The sequence below is a fragment of the Panthera tigris genome, chromosome B4 (genome assembly GCF_018350195.1).
Source record: "Panthera tigris isolate Pti1 chromosome B4, P.tigris_Pti1_mat1.1, whole genome shotgun sequence".
In the NCBI taxonomy this organism is placed as follows: domain Eukaryota; kingdom Metazoa; phylum Chordata; class Mammalia; order Carnivora; family Felidae; genus Panthera; species Panthera tigris.
Window position 1 is genome coordinate 90553437 of NC_056666.1, and position 20792 is coordinate 90574228.

The following is a 20792-nucleotide window of genomic DNA, read 5'->3' on the forward strand; positions in this document are numbered from 1 at the left end:
CCCTAACCCATTTCTTGTTTTGATTCTACCATTTCCTTCCAGACATTACTTTAACAAACAAAACAGACAAAATACTAATTCAAACACTCATCAGGATAAATTAATCTGAAGTGCTTTCGTGTAACTGTGAAACCGTCATTATCGTGACTACACCTTAACCGTGTGCTTTACTTCATTACATTAATTAAACAGGTCACTAAACCTTATTCCCTCCCTGCTCTCCCAATAAAATGTTTAGGCTTTACTAATGACAACTTCACAGTGGGCTACCTGCCTTGATCCCCTCCAGGCATTCTAAAACAAATACATTTCCAAAATAACCAGAAGACACATTATAGATAACATAGGGAAAAAAAAAAAACTTCTGCATGAGAAGCAACATGAATGAGATACTGAAAATTCTTTGCTTCATGATTCAGATTGATTTATTTAACAAATTTCCTAGGATAGATTTCAAGCAGACATTGACACGAGAGCTTGCTTTTGTGTGAGATGAATAGCCACGGTTTCAGGAGAAAATGGTTAAGCTGTTTAGAGCCTTCAGTGGTTCCTCACTAACCTTACTGAGGCCTCCCAAGGCACGGCATGTTTGGCTGTAGCCCACCTCTCTAGCCTCACCTTGTACCCATTCCTGATACTCTTGGCTTCAGTGACTGGACTCACGTCAATCCCGGAATCCCTCTTGTTCTTTCCTACCTTTTCCCCCATGACGCTGGCTTTTCAGAAAATCCAGGTCAGTTGTCTTGTAGAATGTCACATGTGCTAGGTCAAGTTGCATATATTATGGCCTGTTTCTGAACAGCACTAGAGCTAAAAACAGCTTTTACATTTTTAAAGGGTTGTAAAAAAGAAGAGAAAGAAGGAAAGGGAGGAGAAGGAGAAGGAGGAGGAAGAGCCGGAGGAGGAGGCAGGAGAATTATGTGATGGAGACCACAGGGCCTGCAAAACCTGAAATATTTATTATCTGGCCCTTTATGAAAACTGTATTGACTTCTATTTTAGATCTTTCTGTTTCCTCGTGGCATTATTTAGTTTATACCTCAGTTCCTTGGATTTTAGGCAAGTTGGAAATTAGATCTGGAAATGTGCTATCCAATATAGTAGCCAGCAGGCACATGTAGCTATTGGGTACTTGAAATATGGTTAGTCCAAGTTAAGATGTGCTATAAGGGTAAAATATACCCCAGATTTCAAAGAATTAGCATGAAAAAAAAGAGCATAAATTTTTCATTAGTGATTTTTATGTCAATTACCCTGTTGAAATAAAAATATTTTGGATATATTTGACTAAATAAAATGCATCATTACAATTAATGGTACCTGTTTCTTTTTTTAATGTGGCTACTAGAAAGTTTTAAATTACATATGTAGTTCACATATTTTCATTGAACAATGTGGTCTGCAGCCTTAATTAAAACCAGGTTAAATGTTTTTGGCAAAAATACTTCACAGCTGATCTTCTGTACATTGTACTGCATCCTACCATGAGACACACATCAGTTTGTCTCATTAATGGTGTGAAGTTTGAAAACTTGATAAAGGGGTGACTGACAAGAATCTTCATTGTAAAAATACATTTTCCCCTTTGCAGTTTGTAATCTATTATAGCCGCGAGACTACTGAGCCACGGTTTCCCATTGACTTTTCACTCAATGTTTTTTGTTTTTTTTTTTATCCTTTTGTGACCCTTGCTTGAATCCGTTATTACGTTGCGGATTGCAAAATGGTGTTTTATATTTTTAGAATTTCTTTTTAAATTTCTTACCTGACATTCTTTTCTTCTTTTCCTTTTTTTCCCCCTTTCCTTCTTCCTTAAAAGGTGTTTTGTTTTGTTTTGTTTTGTTTTTGTTTTTAGGAAGTATCACAATGGACACATCACTTTTTACATACTCAGTGTGTTACAATCAAGTGCAGTGATTTTCTGATTCTCAAGCTTCCCGAAATTTGGCTAGTGGAAGTCCCTTCAAGGGGGCGCCTGAATCCTTTTATCATCACCCCATTGTTTTTTGAGGGCTTCCTTGCCATCTGGTACAACAAGCCCCAGGTCTGCCTTCTATTTTCCTTGTTTCAGAGGTAGAAATAGCCACTCCTTAAGAAGCCTCCATTTCTTTGAATGACAAAATGGTATTCCAAAACCAAGAGTTAGGGTGGTAGATGTGATCAGAGTTACTGGGATGACATTCTTTTCAGGTCCTCTCAATAGACAGAACTAGAAAATATATTTTAAGAAACCACAGCTCATATTGACATTGCTAATGCAAGTTTAATATTGTAGGAGTTTTCTCATTCCATTTGTTTTCTTTTCATATCCATTAAAAACCTTCATTTGATAAAAACATAAAGGCATTTACTTATCTGCTTTATCCTATGATACATAATTTCAAAATTATCATAACATTATTAAAACTAGCATTACCCATAGTGTGTGGTGAAGTTTAAGATTACTTTGTAGATCTTTTGTCCTCAGCATATATCCTGTTAAGGGTCTATGGTCAGAGTAACTTAAAAGTATTTATTCAAAGTATTCAAAAGTAACTTGAAGTAATTATTTTCCCTGCAAGGTTATAGCATATGTTTGATAGACACTTTCATTTGTTTCTGTTTGTGTCCAATTCAGGTTTGCTTTTGGTTTATTTATTTTTGAATAAGTGAACCATTCACACAGTTCAGAAGTTAAAACCATTATAAAAAGTTACGCTCAGAGATCTTGTTCCCAGTCTTGTTTCCTCTACCTTCTTTCTATCCTACCTGTAGGTAACTATTTTCATTAATTTCTGGGTTTACCTCTCCTGGTCTTCCTGGCTTCCTATCCCCCTTCCTTCCTTCTTTCTCCCCCAAACAAGCATACCCATATACACATAAATAAAACTATATGCATGGCTTTTGCTTTTTCTTATTTAATTGAATATCTTGAAAACCACTCATTATCAGTTCATAGAGATTTTCCTTTCTTTTTTAAAGTCACTGGAGAATATTCCATTGGATGGATGTATCATAATTCAGTAAGTCTCTTACTTAGACACATTTCTGCTATTTCCACTTACTTGCTACTACAACAATTACAGAGCAAATAACTCCATGCCTGTGTTTGTGGACACGTACCTTCAGGGTAGATCCAGGAATCTCACTTTTAGAAACATCCCAAGTGATTTTCATGCATAGTCAGATTGGAGTATTGTTGCTTACTGTGTAAAAAGGGTAAAAATGGTATTCAGAAACCTTGAATAGTTAACATTTTTAAAACGAAGAAACAACAGGTAGGGAAGCAAAGTTCGCACCATTCCAAATAGTCACTTTACTTCGAGGAATGCAATTGAGTTATATAAACAGTAGCTTAACCTCTGGAGTCTTGTCCCCTAATCACCATGTCGGTAACAAGAATATACTATTCGGACACACATAAGTGACCGAGATTTGGGCAGCAGATAACTTTCAGTTTAGATACGCTGAGTCTGAAGTAGCTGAGGTACATCCAGCAGTGGCATCTACTAGGCGGTTTTTTGCACAGGTTTGGAGATGAGGTTAGGAGTCAGTGAGTGTCGATTCCAGAGTAGGTGAAAGATGCTCGAGGAGAGGGTTACAGAGTGAGAAGGTGCTTAGGATGGACCTCTGGGGAATATTAGTACTTAAGAGGGCAGTAGAGGAGCCCAAGGAAACTATACATGGCTAGAGAAGTAGGAGGAAGCCCTGAGAACACAGGTCACGGAAAGCCCAGGGAACAAAGTGTTACAAGGAGATAACAGTTACCAGTGTCAAAGGTTGAGAGGTGAGGTAAGACAAAGGCAAGAAGGTATCCACTGATTTCCATCCAAGAGACCAGGACTGTGGCAGACCAGGTTTAATACTGTGGTGGGAACAGTAGCCTTTATTGAGTGTTAAGCAAGGAATTCAACCTCACACAGATGATCCTTGGAAATCTTGGAAACACCTGGTGTTTTGTCAGCTACAACAGAGTTTTTCTAAAAGCAACAAGAAGAAAGATTTGTATCCAAAGGGAAAAATCAATTTTAGTATTTTCTCCCATAGATTTTTCTTAAAACTTTGGTGCTGGCTGTTGTTAATGTATATTAAAATCTATCATAAAATGCTTTGGGATTTAGCAAACAGCACATGTTTAGGTATTTTAGGTTTATTATTAATAGAGTAATTTCATAACAAATAGTATAAAAATAAGTAAGGTAATCATATGTTTTATGGTGTTCCTCAAAGAGTACCATGACTTTCAAACAGTATCCCGTATGGGAACCATGGCTCCGGAATAACTTTTTAAGCCTCTTTGCTTTCTCTTCTACTTCCTTTCCCCAGTCCCTGTCCATACTCTTGGCTATAAGTAGATGCTGTTTTGCCCCACTGTTAGCAGGTAGGTAGTCCAGCTGCAAGGAGCTTGGGAGACCAGTGTGCACTCACAGAGGAAAAGAGGAAACAGACTTTGAATGTCATCTAATCCAGTAGTTTCCAAACCCGGCTGAGCATCGAAATAGATAACCTGGCACGTGCATGAAAAAGACAGAATCCTGGGTCCCTGCCCTAGATCCCTATACTCTGCGTCTGGAACGGGGCGTAGAGAACTGTACCTTGAATAAGAGCCTTTGATGATATGAATTTAACTCCTTAAGAAAGCGGAGGACCAAAGCAGCCATGAATAAACGGGTCTTTCGACTGGAGATTCGCTGCTCTGTGCTTTGGGTTGTGGCCGATTGTCCTGAAGGGCATCTGGGTTTTCGTTTTAGGGTGCTGGGGATGGCTTGCTTTTCCGGGCTTTTTGGCTCACTAGACCTGGGCTTCCCTCACTTATCTCTCTCCGGAGGTGCTAGAAGTTCTGCAAGTGCCCCCCCCCCCCCCCCGCCGACGCTGTCCAGCCAGCGGGGTTGGTCTAGGCATCCCGCGGACACTCGAGTACGCTTACCGGCTTGCCCTCTCTTCTTCACCCCGCCCTTCGCCCCGTCCCCGGCGTCTGCGTCTTATCCCCGCCTCCCGCGGGAGACTTGGGGCGGAGCTTCGCCGCTGCCCCGCCCCCTGCGCGCGCGCGCAGGCCGGACGTCGCGAAGCTGATTGGCTGATCATGGCCGTGTACCTGCCGGGGTTTTCCGGAATGTGGGGAGAGGCTCGGGGGGGATCGTCATGGCCTGGTTGACCCAGCACTTGCGCGAACTGCAGGGACCTCTGCTCCCACCGAAGGACTTGGCGGAGGAGGACGATGACTATCAGGAGGAAGCGGAGGAGACTGAAGATCTGGTGTTTGTCGACGCCGAGGAGCTGTGCAGTGGGGGCGTAAAGGCTGGCGCCCTCCCCGGACTCCTCCGCGGTGAGGAAGCCCCCTGCCCCAAGGGGATGGGATTGGAGGCTGAAGTGTTTCCCGTTCTGGTGTTGTCCTAAGTAAGGCGCCGCATTGCTAACAAAATTTTATTTAGGACGGCCTCGCTGTTTTCGTCCTACTTAGGATAAGATAATAATAATAATAATAATAATAATAATAATAATATAATAATAATAATAATAATAATAGCAGTGACTTGAGTAAATACTATGCGTGAAGCTTGTGTTCTGTGTGTATTATCTCATTTGATATTCACAACTCTTTGAGGTAATTTTATAGTCGAGGAAACAGTTGAATGTCCAGCCCGTATTCACACCCGGAATCAGACTTTCAGACTATTTTCCTGTCCTGCCTGGAATCAAATGTGTATTTATTTTTCAGCTACTTCGAAAATAGACGCACGTACGCAAGAAACATCTCAAGGCGTTGTTGATTCATTAACCTTGTGTTAATAGTGTTGCGATGGGGGTTTGTTTACCTTGTGTAGTTTACTGTGCTATAAATTATACCTGTTATGTGTACATTGTGACTGATATTTAAGAATATTTTATTTAAGAATATTTTAGTGGTAACCAAAGACCAGTAGAATTTTCTGTGCTGATGGCATTTTTCAGTATTTGCTCTGTCCGGTACAATAGCCGCTAGCCATATGTGACTATTAAGAACCTTGAAGTGCAGCTTGTGCTATTGAGCTGAATTTTAAATATTATTTAATTTTAATTAATTGAATTTGAAGAGTTACCTGTGAGTGGCCAGCACAAGTTTCCACAGAAAGTTTTCAAGTTTTTGTGGAGGGTGTAGTCATTTATCCTAAAAGTGTTAGTGACTGGCTATCTTGTTCCAAGCAAGGTGGTATTTGTTGCAGGTGTACCCAGGAGGGATAAGATAATGAAATTTCTGTCTTAATGGGGCTTATCCTTTGGTAAATTAAACAGACATTCTTTAAATAATTACAGAAGTAACTATACTATTATTTAGTGCATAGAAGGAATAGTAAGTAGTGCTAAGAGAGGTTATATTCTTGAGATTCAGGGAAGGCTTTCTTGAGGAAGTGACAATTAAGCTGAGGTCTGTAGCAAATGGGGTAAACAGTAAGGAAGAGAACATTTGAAACAGGTGGAACAGCTTATGCAAAGGTCCTGTGGTGGGAGGGGCCATGCCAGTGTTTAGAAATGGCATGAAGGTCATTATTGGCATGGGTCAGTGTATAGTAGAGATGACTGTTTTTAGAAGAGAAACAGCAGACTTTTGCCCTATACCATACTCAGCTCTTGGAATACAAGGGCAAGTGAAACATTGTTATTCTAGAGAGCTTTCTGTGTAGTAGAGGGTGACAGATAAACAGGTAAGTGGAATGTGGATTCCCTCATAGACATCTATCTGTACAGGGTGCTGTGGGGCGATTAAGGAGAGTGGTAGATTTGGTAAAATATTGAAAAAGGGGTTTTAAATATCTTAAATTAACTTTTTTTTTTTAAAGTTGTAATTCCTGATGAAAACACTCAAGAGCAATGTCAAGTGTTTGGACGTTTTCCAGTAACGGGTCCTTGGTGGCGAGTGAAAGTACAGGTGAAACCTTTGGGACTGAGGAGCTATCAAGTTCAAGGATTTCCATCTTACTTTTTACAGTCTGATATGTCACCACCCAATCAAAAAAATATCTGTTCCCTGTTTCTTAAAGACTGTAATGTCTCCAGTGATCATATAAATAAATTTTTAGCATGGGTAAATGCTGTATCAAGTTATAAAAACCTCAACTTTGAAAATCTTAGGGAAACATTAAGAACTTTCCAAAAGGAAATTGAAAGGAATCATCAAAAACAGTCAAAACAGAATGTACGGGAAGAGTCTCTACCAGAAAATGAGATGTGCCTTCCTCTGGAAAACACAAGTAGGTGTGATTTTATCATCCACTTTTAGTGTAATGGAAATACTTAATGACTAGTGTGTTTAAGACATTACCCCTATAGTATCTTGGCTTAGTATTCTTTTTTAAAATGTGTTTTTGAAAATGTGTTTCTATCGCTTTGGGATGTGTCATTGTCATTCAAGGTTCCTCGTCATTAATGTGGAGAGTTGGGTAAGATGATCTTTAAGCTCCTTTCAGTTCCTCCCCAGTTCTAACACTGTGATTCTGTCTTTGTCTCTAACTTTTGTGTCCATGGGATTTCCTTGAGTCATTAAGAAAAAGTTCAGTTGTTAGTTATTCGGTTCTAGTTATGATTCTGTTTAAGAAGGCAGAGGAGAAAGATACTCATATTCTTGAGTATTCCCTTTTGGAAAAATTTCAGCCCAAAATGGTATAAAATAATTATGTATTATGACTTGCTATCTGGACATCCGCATGAGTGGAATATTTCATTTCTTAATTATATCAAATAAATTTGGCAGGACAGCATTGAATGACTTCAGTGACAAAAGAATCATGATTACAGTCAGAAAAATGATTATAAAGGTTAAAATGTAATGAGTTATTTTTGCGCTTAGTTTTAAATTTATCTTTGTATCACAGAGTCACAAATTTTACTGATTATATTGTAACCAGAAGGAAATAGAAGGCCGAGAAGCAGTTGTCTAAGCATTTGAGGAACATAAATTTTGGAGTTAAACACAGTGAAAACCACCTTAGTACAAAATCAATTGTTATAATACAATCAATTTTCTTGCTGGTTAAAATACACTTATTGATCTCTCTTTGATTAGGATTTCTTAAACTGGTTGTGCTGGGTGAGAAAGTCCATCAAATCAATTGTTCTGTGAGCTCATTTGTATGTTTGATGTGTTCTTTTCTATTATCCTATAGTTCCATTTATAAGTGTAATGACAGCTTTGCAGTTTCCAAAAATAATGGAATTCCTTCCAGTTCTTCTGCCTCGACACTTTAAACGGCTCATAAGTTCAGGTTCTAAGGAGGTGTTGGGAGCCATAGAAGAGATGTTAAGTACACATCCGTGGAAACTTGGATTTGGTAAAGTAAGTAAGATGTTTACTCAGCAGCATCTTGTATGGGGGGCGGGGGGAGGTCTCAAACTTGACAATTTTTACATCTCTTTCAAAGGAAAAAAATTTGTATTGGACTGCAATGTTGATTTATTTTTCGTTTAGTGTTAGAACCAACTATAAAGTTCTTACACCTGTAGCTCATACACAGTAAATTTATAAAGGAAAACAAAATAACAAAACTGATGACATTCATATTGTCAATAATTTCATTATATAATTTAACAGGAAACATGTTTTGGTAACTAAATGGCCATTTGCAACTTGAATACAGATCTCATTGAAGGCACCAGTTCTTATGAATTTGGCAAGTTCATTTCAGTTCCTCCCTTTCCTGTTTGAACTTTTGAAAACTTTTATTATTTGGCACAATAATATCATTTACGTATGAACCCACTTCTGTTCTTATCATTATAGACCAAAAGTAGGAGTGATGCTATGAGGCTTCAGGGGTGTTGGGAACCAAATGTGGCCCTTAAATGTTGCAGGACTTGGTTATGGGCGGTTTTCCAATTGAAAATACAATTTAAAAAATCTGAGATAATTCTTGGATCTCCAGGAATGTTCCTAGAACCCCCTCCCCCCACAATTTGAGTAATACTGGAACAATGAATTTGTTCCCTATGTAAAATGATGATGGTTTCAGTATGTTTTGCAAAATGAGATTCTGGAACATTTGATTATTGCATGTATTTACCGAGTAGAGAAGAGAGGCAGAGCAATGCATATTCTGGGACTCAAGTGGGGGAAGGAGGCTTGAAGTCCATTGCTCAGTGTGTGAACTGCCATCAAGAATAAAGACCATTACTGGGGTTAAGATTGCTGGGGCTGCTGACCATCTAAATCTGTGCTTCATACCATAGTTCGGGTGGCTTAAACAATGGAAATTTATTTTCTCATGGTTCAGGAAGCTTGAAGTCCAAAATCAAAGTGTTGGTCTGGTTGGCTTCTTCTGAGTCCTCTCTCCTAAGCTTGTACATGGTCATGAGAAGACACTTCTCCCTGTGTCTTCACATGATTTTCCTTCTGTGCCTGTCTGTTGTAATCTTCTCTCCTAATAAGGACACCAGTCATACTGGATTCGGGCCTACCCCAGTGACCTCATTTTAACTGAATTACCACTTTAAAGACCCTATCTCCAAATATGGCCAAGTTTGGAATACTAGGAGGTTGGGATTTCAACATATTAATTTGGGGCGGGGGGGGACACATTTCAGCCCATAAGATATAAGAAGGGTTCTAGCAGGGATGTCTCCATGAAAAAAAATGGAGCTGGTGGAGAACTTGCTGAGTGGTTCATGGTGAAGGAAATTCTCTGCCTCTTCAGTAGAGTTGGGGCAGAATTGTTGAGAGGCACATAGACACCTAAACACGCCAAGAAAGTGAAGCAGTCATCATACACACAAGAGTTTGACACAAAAGTGCATGTAATCGTGGTATATCATGTTGCTCAGCTGTGAATCCTATTTAACATCAATGTAACCAAAACTGATTAACAAAATGTATACTATAACTTTTGTTCAAAGATGGGAGGAGGAGAAGAAGGTATGGAGGTGATGGTATAAGAGAGAGCTTCCCCAGAGAAAGACTTTCCATAGTAGGGAGTTCATACTAAATATCGAAAATCTAAAAAAAACCAAAAAACAAAAAACAAAGAAACCCCCACAAAGGATAGTGTAAACAGTACTTGGAAATGTGGAGTAAATTCTGGAATAAATAACTGAAAGTGTTGGTAGTGTTGACTTTGTCAGCATGGAAAGAGTAAGGCAGGGGATTCCTGTCTTTTGATAAGCTTCATGGTGTTATTTGACTTTCGAAACTATGTATGTATTGTTTTGAGAAAATAGAATTTTAATTAAAAATGTACATAGATCTTTAAAAAAATTTTTTTTAACCTTTATTTATTTTTGAGAGGCTGAGAGAGACAGAGAGTGGGAGAGGGGCAGAGAGAGAGGGAGACACAGAATAGGAAGCAGGCTCCAGGCTCTGAGGGCTCTAACCCACAAACCATGAAACCATTACCTAAGCCGAAGTCGGACGCTTAACCGACTGAGTCACCCAGGTGCCCTGTATATAGATCTTTAATCACAGGACAGTAAAAACTTGGTGATGTATTAGGTACAGAGTTTTTTCCTCCAACTTGATATACATGTCTTCTGGGACTTAAGCAGTTATTGACAAATTACATAGTTTTTACTGTATTTCTAATAAGATTCATCGACATTTATAATTTTTATAAACTTGAACTCTGTTTTCTTAAAGATAACCTACACAGAACTGAAGCTTTTGCAGTGTGAGGCAAGTTGGACATCATTTTGTCAGTGCAAGTCTCTCCTCCAGTTGATGACTGCTTTGGAGCAGAATGCATTAATAATATATTCTAAACTGAAACATATATGTAGAGAGCAAGGGCACACGTGTGTTGAAGAAGCTGACTTCACTTCTAATTTGTCAGACCATATGTCTTTCCATGATGCTTGGCAGTCTCTGAGGTTTTTGAAGGATATTGGTGTGGTGACCTACCAGAAGGGCTGCATCTTTCTTTATGACCTTTACCAGGCTGAGAAAGACATTGCCTCTTCCATATGTGACCTGATGACGAGGCCCCCATGGCATTTACATGTCGACGTCAAAAGGGTGCTTGCGTCAATTCACACCGCACAACCGGAGAACTCACGAAGCGATGATGCACTGGACGAAAGTCAGCCTGATGAGAGCAATTTAGAAACTTCTGTGGACATTCTGGAGAGCCAGGACAGTGGTGACCATATTTGGAACAATGGTGAACATGAGGTTAACGCAGAAATCAGTGACGCTCTGCTGGATCAGGATCAGGTGGCTGCTTTGGAAATGATTTGTTCCAATGCTGTGACAGTCATAAGTGGGAAAGGCGGTTGTGGGAAGACCACGATTGTTAGCCGTCTTTTTAAGCATATGGAGCAGTTGGAAGAAAAAGAAGTAAAAAAAGCTTGTGAAGATTTTGAACAAGACCGGGATGTACCAGACGAATGGATTACCTTTACCGAGCAAAGTCTACTGAAGGCCGACAAGGCTATAGACGTGTTATTAACAGCACCAACAGGAAAAGCAGCTGGCTTATTGCAACAGAAGACTGGTTTTAACGCTTATACACTGTGTCAGGTAAAGCTTTTTACATTTTTCTCTGCAGATAAAACATTTGCCTTAAAGATAAGCTTTGTTGAATCAGCTGATGTTTTATTTCTTCCTGATGACAATCAGTAGGTATTTCTTGAATGTTTTACGGATCCGCGCTTTGTAGCAGCTGAACAGTGAGGTCAGTGCCACTCAGAACATCCAGGCTGTAAACTGTTACTGGTTTGCGTGAGGCAGGAGCTAGTGCCGGACAGTAAATCCATACACTGCTCCCTACACTGAGAAAGTCTTACTACTATGGAAAAATAAAAGGCAGCTAAACTGAAGCGTATGCTTAATGATGTAGTTAAGTTTAGATTCTGACACCAGCTTTATTCTGCTGGGACTGGTTACAAACATGTTACAGTCCACAGGCCTTATTTTGAGAAGCATTTGTATTGGAAGGGAAAGGTTTTATTCTATTTTACAGAAGGAAAGGTCCATGAAAGGGAAGACCTTGATCATCTAGCTTAGTTCTTTATCTTTGTCACGCACAACAATGCCTGGCAAATAGACACACGTAATGAAATTTTCAAATGAATTAACATGTTTGAAAAACAGAGTTTTGGCTGTAGTTAGAAGTCATAGATTTCAAACTTGTAAAGAGCTGGAGAGGTTTTTCTAGCTCTGACCTGTCATTTTGTAGATCCAGGAACTTAGCTGTTGGAAGATTTCTGAAGGAAATGATCATTGAATTGGACTCTAAAGGACAGAGAGCCTCAGGTGAGGAGAAGGACATTTTATTTAGGGGGCAGGTCTTTCCACAGGCATTGAGGAAAACGATCATAATGGGTTTTGAGGTGACTGCATTGATTGGAATGAATTCCACGTATTGCAAAATAATGGAAATTGAATTTGGTTTCGACTGGGAATTTGAGCTCTAAAGTTTGCAAAGTATTTTGCCATCTCATTAAATCCTTGATAAATCAGTGACGTGAGTCATTTTGTAGAAGAGCCAGTTGAAATTTGGGGGCATTAAAGGACTTGCCCACGATCTTAACCAGGAGTGCACCTAGCACCTGGATTCAGATTTCTCACCTCCCTGCTTATTATTCCTCCGGTGGTGCCATACTTTCCTCATTTATTATAGACCTAACAGAGAAGCTTGGACTTGGTTTACTGGGGTGCCATTTAGGTTCCTAAGCAAGAGAGTGAAATGAAGAAAGCGGTTTTAAGGAAGACTGTATAGAATCACAGAGCCATGAGCCACCCCAGAAGTGACGTTACCTATTACCTTTATTTGTCATGAGGGTGAACATAGTCCTAGAGAGGTTCAGTGTAGCTCATTGATGGAAGGGTCTTCTGATCAGCTTATGATTTTTTTTTCCTTTATGCCTTCACGTCTGATGAGTCTAAGGGTTGGATTAGAAGAGGAGAGCCAGAGTGGGATCATTTTGAATTTCATTTAGAATGAAATTGGCAGTGTCTTAATATCTGCTTGGAACGCTGGGAGAGTATTTCTGAAGCCACATTTAGGGGCAGGAGAGAGTATAGGACCATAGGAAAGGCACTGATGGGGCACTTGTGCCATTTATTTATCATCCTTGGGCTAGGGTTACCAGATGGAGCAGATAAAAATAAAAACAAGTCCTTAGTATAAGATGTACCAAATATTGCATCACACATACTTGTACTAAAATGTCATTTATTGTTTATTTGAAATTCAGTTTTAGCTAGGCGTCCTATATTTCATCAGGCAATTTCATTTTGAGTTAGTGTGTAAGGGAGTAATCTAGGCTCATAGATAGGTCCTGTATTGAATTGGTAGCACTAAAAGTATAGTGGAAAATGTCAACCAGGCATTTCTAAGATAACTGATTGAATACGTAAAATCAAATTAGCAGTGATTCCAAACATTCTATTGTGAGACAAGGCCACTGAGAGAATGAGGGTGTTATTGAAGGGAATTGATGCATTCATGTGGAAAATATGAAGGCTTTTCCTTAATAGATATATGTTGAATCTAGCTGCAGTAGAAACATTAAATAAAGATACGATACCATTTTTAAAAAATCCATGTATGTATATTATATATATAGTGACAATGTAGAAACATTTTGGGAATGATGTATACCAAAATATTTAATGTTCTCTGGTTGTATTTTCCAAATTTTTCTCCTCATCTATATTTTTAAAATAGTAAATATTATTACATCTTTATTATTTATTTATTTATTTAAAAAAATTTTTTTAATGTTTTTATTTATTTTTGAGAGAGAGACAGAGCATGAGCAGGGGAGGGGAAGAGAGAGAGGGAGACACAGAATCGGAAGCAGGCTCCAGGCTCTGAGTTGTCAGCGCTGAGCCTGATGCGGGGCTCGAACTCAGGGACTGTGAGATCATGACCTGAGCTGAAGTCGGATGCTTAACTAACTGAGCCACCCAGGCGCCCCATTACATCTTTAATAAATAGTTCTTTTAGTTGTTTTGTTGTTGGTGGTGGTAGTTTTTTTTTTTTAACTTTTTTTTTTAATGTTTATTTTTGAGAGAGAGACAGAGTGTGAGTGGGGGAGGGGCAGAGAAGGAGGGAGACAGAATCTGAAGCAAGCTCCAGGCTCTGAGCTGTCAGCCTTGGTGGTATGTTTTTAAACGTTGGGAAGTAAGGGGTGGCTGGGTCAGTCGGTTGAGCGTCCGACTTCAGCTCAGGTCATGATCTCACAGATTGTGGGTTTGAGCCCTGCGTCAGGCTCTGTGCTGACAGTTCGGAGCCTGCTTTGGATCCTACATCTTCCTCTCTCTCTCTCAAAAATAAATAAAACAAACATTTAAGTGGTAAGGAAGAGAGCTTAGAATATTAGAAGAAAAATAGTATTTTCATAGGTTGGGAAGGCAGCCTTTTATTTCTAAAATGGAGTATTCCAGTGGGGAGAGGGGGTGAGCCAAAGTGACAGGACCATCTCAGAAGGCCAAGAAAAGGTTGGAAAAGAATAGGGAGCTCTTTAATCAACAGCAGTAAGAGAGAGGTGGAGATTTTGCGTTAGAATAGTGCTGTGTGCAAAGCTTGTTAAACACACATAGTACTTATCAGGAAGCAATTTTTTGAACTATTTGATCTTTTCTTTTTAAATTTATTTGATCTATATTTTCTGTGTATTGAGCCCTAAAACTTTTGTGTTCTCTATTTCTTTAGCCTGTTTCCCTATGTGACTCTATGTACATCCCCCTGCCCCTCATTTAAGAACTTTGTTAAACAAGTTTTTTTTAATATTTATTTATTTTTGAGAGAGAGACAGAGACAGAGAGACAGAGTGCGAGTGGGGGGAAGGGCAGAGAGAGAGGGAGACACAGAATCTGAAGCAGGCTCCAGGCTCTGAGCTGTCAGCACAGAGCCCGACGTGGGGCTTGAACTCACGGACTGGAGATCATGACCTGAGCTGAAACCAAAAGTTGGACACCTACCCGACTGAGCCCCCAGGTGCCCCAAGAGTTTTGGGTTCAAGCCCCATATCGGGCTCTGGCTGGTGGTACAGAGTCTGCTTGTGATTCTCTCTCTCCCTCTCTTTCTCTCTCCCCCCGTCCCATGTGCTCTGTCTCTTTCAATAATGGATAAACTTTAAAAAAAAAAAAATTTTTTTTAAATAACATGTTAAAATTTTGTTTCGTAAAATTTATTATAACCTGAATTTTAAAATGCCATGCTTTGCTTATAGGTCAATTATAGTTTCTATTACTGGAAGAAAAAAAACCCGGCCAAGAACAGCCCATGGAAGTTTTCCTCTGTTAGAGTTCTGGTTGTAGATGAAGGGAGTTTGGTATCTGTCAAGATCTTCAAGTCAGTTTTAAATTTATTGTGCGAGCACTCCAAACTTTCTAAGCTTATTATCCTTGGTAAGTGAAATATTGTTGGAATCCTAATTTGTTTACTCAAAGCATTGCAGTTAATAGGTTGCTTATACCGTTTGGTGGTGTTGATATCCATATCCTGCAGGTGGGAAGCCAGTTCTCAGAGTCCACACTCCAGCTACCCTGAGTTCAGTCTGACTACTCCCTCTATTAGCTTGGGTGGTTCTTCATTTGGGCCAGGATATTAGCAGGCCGGGTGGTGAAATGAAATAGAGTTGTTAGGGGTTATTGCTAATCACCTAAATGATGACTGTTCAGGTAGTAAAAATGTCACACACTCAGAGGAAATAACCATGTGGATCATTTGGGAATAATACAAAGTCTGAATTACAGACCACTTAGGAGTAAATTTATGATTTTCAGCTAATAACCCAAATTAGACCTCACTAGCCTCTTAAATTCTTTCCCGTTCTGGTGAGATTTAGTTAGATTCTGTTGGGTACCTCTGGTCTGTAGACTGTATGATTTCATGGAGAAAAAATAGAATCGCGTTGTGAGAATCAAATTGTATATAAATAATTCTGTTAGGTCTTTGAGGATGTGTTCTGAGCAGTTGATTCTGTTAATGGCTTAAGCATTTCCCCAGTTTGCGCTGAAAAAATAGTTGTTTTTTTTTAACTCCAAGTTTTGTTTGTTTAAAGAGAATTTTAATAGAGCCAAACATTATCACTATATTACTGAAATTTATTATGAAATATGTTGGGTTTGTTTATCTTGTATTTCATGTGTTTAGTTTGTTTATTTGAGTCCGTAGATTCTTCCAGGTCTACTAAGACATTGAGCAAGATTGAATAGGGGACTAAATACCATATATCTAAGGATCTAAGGCCTGTTTTTCTCTTCACATGTTGGCTAAAATATACACCCCTGCACAGTTTGCTTGGGGTTATAGGTCTGAAAGGAATTCAATTCAGATTTTACCTTATTGTGTTATTGCTTTTTTATATTTCATATTGTTTACTTTCAGTGCTTTGTTGTTGTTAAATATTTTTAAAGAGTTCATGTTCTTAAGTAATTTTAAACAAAGATGTTTGGGGCTTTTTTTTTCTTAGAGTAAGTCTTTATAATTATAACATATGTCAGTAGGGAGAAATAAAAACAACTTCTAAATTTCAGGACCCCCGTTACTTAGAACCAACTGTATCCTTTTTGTTCCCCTTTTAGGTGATATTAGACAGTTACCCAGCATTGAACCTGGTAATTTGCTGAGAGATCTTTTTGAGACTCTTAAGTCAAGAAATTGTGCTATTGAACTAAAGACAAACCACAGAGCAGAATCTGAGCTAATTGTGAACAATGCTACGAGGTACAATATAACTAAAATTTTGCATTTTCTCTCTGTTGTATTAGAAATCAAAGGTTAAAAAAAATACATATTAGCTTTTGAATTAGAGCAATTCAGTGCAGTACATTTACTGTGCTTTTTTAGCGAACCTATTCTAGCCTTCAGGTATATATATACTTTTTGACCCACAGTTAGAAAAACAAAGGTAATATTTTTCATTACTGGTCTAGCATGAATTATTATTGAAATTTAAGAATGGCTTTTTTTGGGGGTGCCTGGGTGGCTCAGTCAGTTGGGCGTCCGACTTTGGCTCAGGTCATGATCTCGCGGTCCGTGAGTTCGAGCCCTGCATCGGGCTTTGTGCTGACAGCTCAGAGCCTGGAGCCTGTTTCAGATTCTGTGTCTCCTTCTCTCTCTGACCTTCCCCCGTTCATGCCCTGTCTTTTTCTGTCTCAAAAATAAATAAACGTTAAAAAAAAGAAGAATGACTTTTTTGGGGGGTGTCTGGGTGGCTCAGTCAGTTAAGTGACTGACTCTTGATTTCGGCTCAGGTCATGATCTCACGGTTTGTGGGTTTGAGCCCCGCATTGGGCTCTGAGCTGGTAGCATGGAGCCTGCTTGGGATTCTCTCTCTCTCTCTCTCTCTCTCTCTCTCTCTCTTTCTCATTCGCTCTCTCTCTCCCTCTCCGTGCCCCTTCCCTGCATGCTCTCACTCACTCTCTCTCAAAATAAATAAGTAAACTTAAAAAAAAAAAAGAAATGTATCTTCCTGATTTAAAAAGTATATATGTGAATAAAGTTATTATCAACCTTAGAGACTAGAATAAGCCCAAGGGGAACAGAGACTTGGAAATGAGTTCATTAGAGTTCAAAGGAGAATGGGGAAGAATTATCTCCAATTTTTGTAAAGGGAGCCCCAAGCCAAAAAAAAAAAAAAAAAGGAACACACTGTTGTACTCCTTGATGAGTACTGGTGGCCCCCATAGCATCTTACTCCCCTTAGTGTAGAAAAGAATCCTTTTCTTTCCTTAGTCTTCTCATAAGCCTTTAGAGTGATCCTCTAATAGATGGAATGGGATCTCAGAATACTAAGAGACCATTTTATTCATTGGGCCAAAATTTATTTTTGTTTTTGATTGACATTCTTATAAAATGCTGTTTTTGTTGCTTGAACATTTTCTTCATTGGATGTCAGCAGAAATTAGAACATTTCGAACCGACCTTCTCTAATGCCCCTGTCTGCCCTGGGTAGGACTATAGGAAGAATTGACAGGGATAGGGTAGGATGTTGTAGGTTCATATTAAGACATTAAGCAAAAGAACGCAGTTAGACCCTTTTCGTATAACCCTTCTGCTCCTACCCAAAGGCCACCTCACTTTGGGGAGGTTGGTAGATGATTGGTCACTTTAAAATCTGAAAATCTTGGAAGAACCCAATGCACATTAGATTTCTTAGAACTCAGTTTTATCTGAAACTTAGGAATTCCTCTAACGCTTTTGATGTCATTTGGGCTGTGCTGCCTTTATCATTTCTTCCTAATCATCATCACCAAATATTTAATGTCAAAAGGATCCCAATGATACCAGGGAAGGACTCCTAGAAATAGAAGTTATGTTTCATGTTCTGGGTCAGAAGCAAAACCTGAAATCCATGGTGATTCTCAGCACTCCCAAAATTATATCTGCAGGGATATTTCAGCAGGGTGGCCTCCTTCCCTTTTCTCCCTTTCAACCCTGTTGGGGAGGGTTGAAGGTGACAGTAGGGTACCACTAGCTCTGATAGCCAGGCTGATGTTGGGTCTTGTCAGGGAATCCACCTTCTTCCAGATAACCAAGGAGAGATTCTGTTGTGACAAGGCACCTGCTTGTAGCATAGGGACTCTGCTTTCTGGTATGATTTGCTAGTCTTGGGAAACTAAGAACAAAAGAAGGATGAGGGAATAGAAGCAAAGAGAAGATGTGGATATTTGGTTCCGCTGAGAAAATGAGGCCACGTAAATGCTATACACAGAAAAAAGGAGAAAAAGAGTGTGATGTAAGCATTTGGAAAAGGCCCCAAAGAGTCCACATTAATGTAAATAGGAAGGGCTATGGAGCCAGAAGGGCCCGGATTTGCCTCCTAGCTCCTCTGCTTTCTCCCTCTGGCCGTGGGCCTCATGCTGCTCACCTGTGAAATGAGGCTAATTCCTACCTCGTATAGTTCTTTTGTGGTCTGGAGGAAGGTAGGTCAACTTCCCAGAATGGTAAATTCCCTGACATTTTTCTCTAATGCTTTTAATTTGCTAGAAGCAGGGGACTGATTGATAAATGTAACATTATGGTCTTGCTAAGTCTATTGTAAAACTCATTTACTATTTACCATGCATATATGGGAAGCCTTTTCACCCTATTTATTATCTATTAGCAGATTTTAGTTATAGTGTTGACATTATCTCTGATGATATACGAAGACACTTTTTTGGATACTCATGTTCTTGGTGTGTTATTTTATCTTCACTTAAGAATCTCAAGACGCCAGTTTCCAATATTTGATGCAGAGCTGAATATCTCTGATAATCCAACATTCCCTGTCTCAATACAAGATAAAACATTTATTTTTATCCGACTCCCAGAAGAGGATGCCAGTTCTCAATTCTCAAAAAGTGATCATCGCTCTTGTAAGTGTAAGCCTCTGTATTGTGTAGGGTTATGGTTTCAGTTTTGCAATGTACCTATTAAATGACTAGTTATAATTTTATTTGACGGTGAAGATAAATGTTGCTAGTAAAAAATTTAGGCACTGAAAATGAATAAACTACGGGGCGCCTGGGTGGTTCAGTCAGTTAAGCGTCCGACTTAGGCTCAGGTCGTGATTTCACAGTTTGAGAGCTCAAGCCCTGCATCAGGCTCTGTGCTGACAGCTCAGAGCCTAGAGCCTGCTTCGGATTCTGTGTCTCCCTCTCCCTCTGCCCCTTCCCCGCTTGCACTGTCTCTCTCTTGAAAATAAATAAACAGTAAAAAATTAAAAAAAAAACATAAATTAATTTATTAATCATCAAAAGCAGAGTACCTTAGAATTTTGTAAAGAAGTAAGCTTTCCTAGCCCAACATATGTGACCAAACCTGCCTTAACAGGTCTTATCTGTAACAGCTCATGCTGGAAGGAATTTGGAAGGGCTAACGATACACACATGCACACACACACACACACACACACACACACACACACAAGAAGTAAGCTTTTGACACATAACACACTAAGGGCTCAGTAAATATCTGTTGAGTGAATAATTGGATATAGATGATTAGTTTAAAATGAAGCAAAGCTCCAGGAATCCAAGTTCATTCAGGAGAAAGCATATCCTAATTAATGAAGATTTTCTTTTATAACAGTTGGGAAAGTAAATACATTTGTTGCTTTGGGTACATTTGTGAACCAGAGGTAGTGGTTGTGAAACTGTTGCCAACTGGAGTTCCTACTAGTTCTTACAGTTTCTTACAAAATGACAAGCATTGCTTCTGATTGTGGGTGTTAGGATGACAACACAAGGTCAAAAAGAGCACAGGCTCCCGACGCAGGTCACATCACTTAAGCATCTGCAAACTGGGAATCATAGTGGCACTGCCTGTGGGGCTGTTAGGAGGGTTGAGGGCATTCTTCAGTTTTGAGGCACTGTTAGTTTTTTTTGTAAATAATAGATCTTAAACGAACTATTACAAGTTAATTCAAGTAGAGTAAACCTTTTGATCGTTATTTGTATTCTATACTTAGCAAACTTTTTTTAAAAAAAATAGTGTGATGGTTTACTCAAAATTGAATTAGTGAGGATTTAAATGATCACTGCTGGGAATTTATTGTAGTTGCCATCGTTGTTACGGGTGTGCCCTAACTACTGAGCTACTTTCGCTCGTATGTGAAGCAGGTGACGCACGGCTTTACATGTAAGCATTTCCTGCTTTGTGTGTCGAATATGTGGTTCCCTTAGTTTCGTGTCCATTCATGTGTTACAGTAATGTTTTTTTTCTTTTGGAATGGGATCATATGATATGTAGTATTCTCTAAATGCCCTTTCAGTTTTTGTTTTGTCTTGTTTTGTTTTTTGAGAGGGAGAGAGTGGGAGTAGGGGCAGAGAGAGGGAGAGAGTAGCTTAAACAGGCTCCGCGCCCAATGCAGAGCTGGACGCGGGGCTTGATCCCAAAACCGTGAGATCATGA

General features: G+C 39.3%; 1 protein-coding gene across 3 annotated transcripts in view; it reads left to right on the top strand.

The window, feature by feature from the left end:
- The window catches only part of HELB (DNA helicase B), a 62405-nt gene that overhangs the window by 25487 nt on the left and 16126 nt on the right, over window positions 1–20792 (top strand). The window contains exons 1-7 of one of the 3 annotated variants that reach the window (XM_042992690.1): window positions 5084–5305; window positions 6798–7208; window positions 8121–8290; window positions 10580–11458; window positions 15121–15298; window positions 16478–16619; window positions 19101–19255. In XM_042992690.1, coding sequence (XP_042848624.1) covers window positions 5122–5305; window positions 6798–7208; window positions 8121–8290; window positions 10580–11458; window positions 15121–15298; window positions 16478–16619; window positions 19101–19255 — 2119 coding nt within the window. In that variant the 5' untranslated portion in view covers window positions 5084–5121. Of the gene's footprint in view, window positions 1–5083; window positions 5377–6797; window positions 7209–8120; window positions 8291–10579; window positions 11459–15120; window positions 15299–16477; window positions 16620–19100; window positions 19256–20792 lie in introns of those variants that run through there. The other 2 variants (XM_042992691.1, XM_042992689.1) reach the window with 2 other exon arrangements.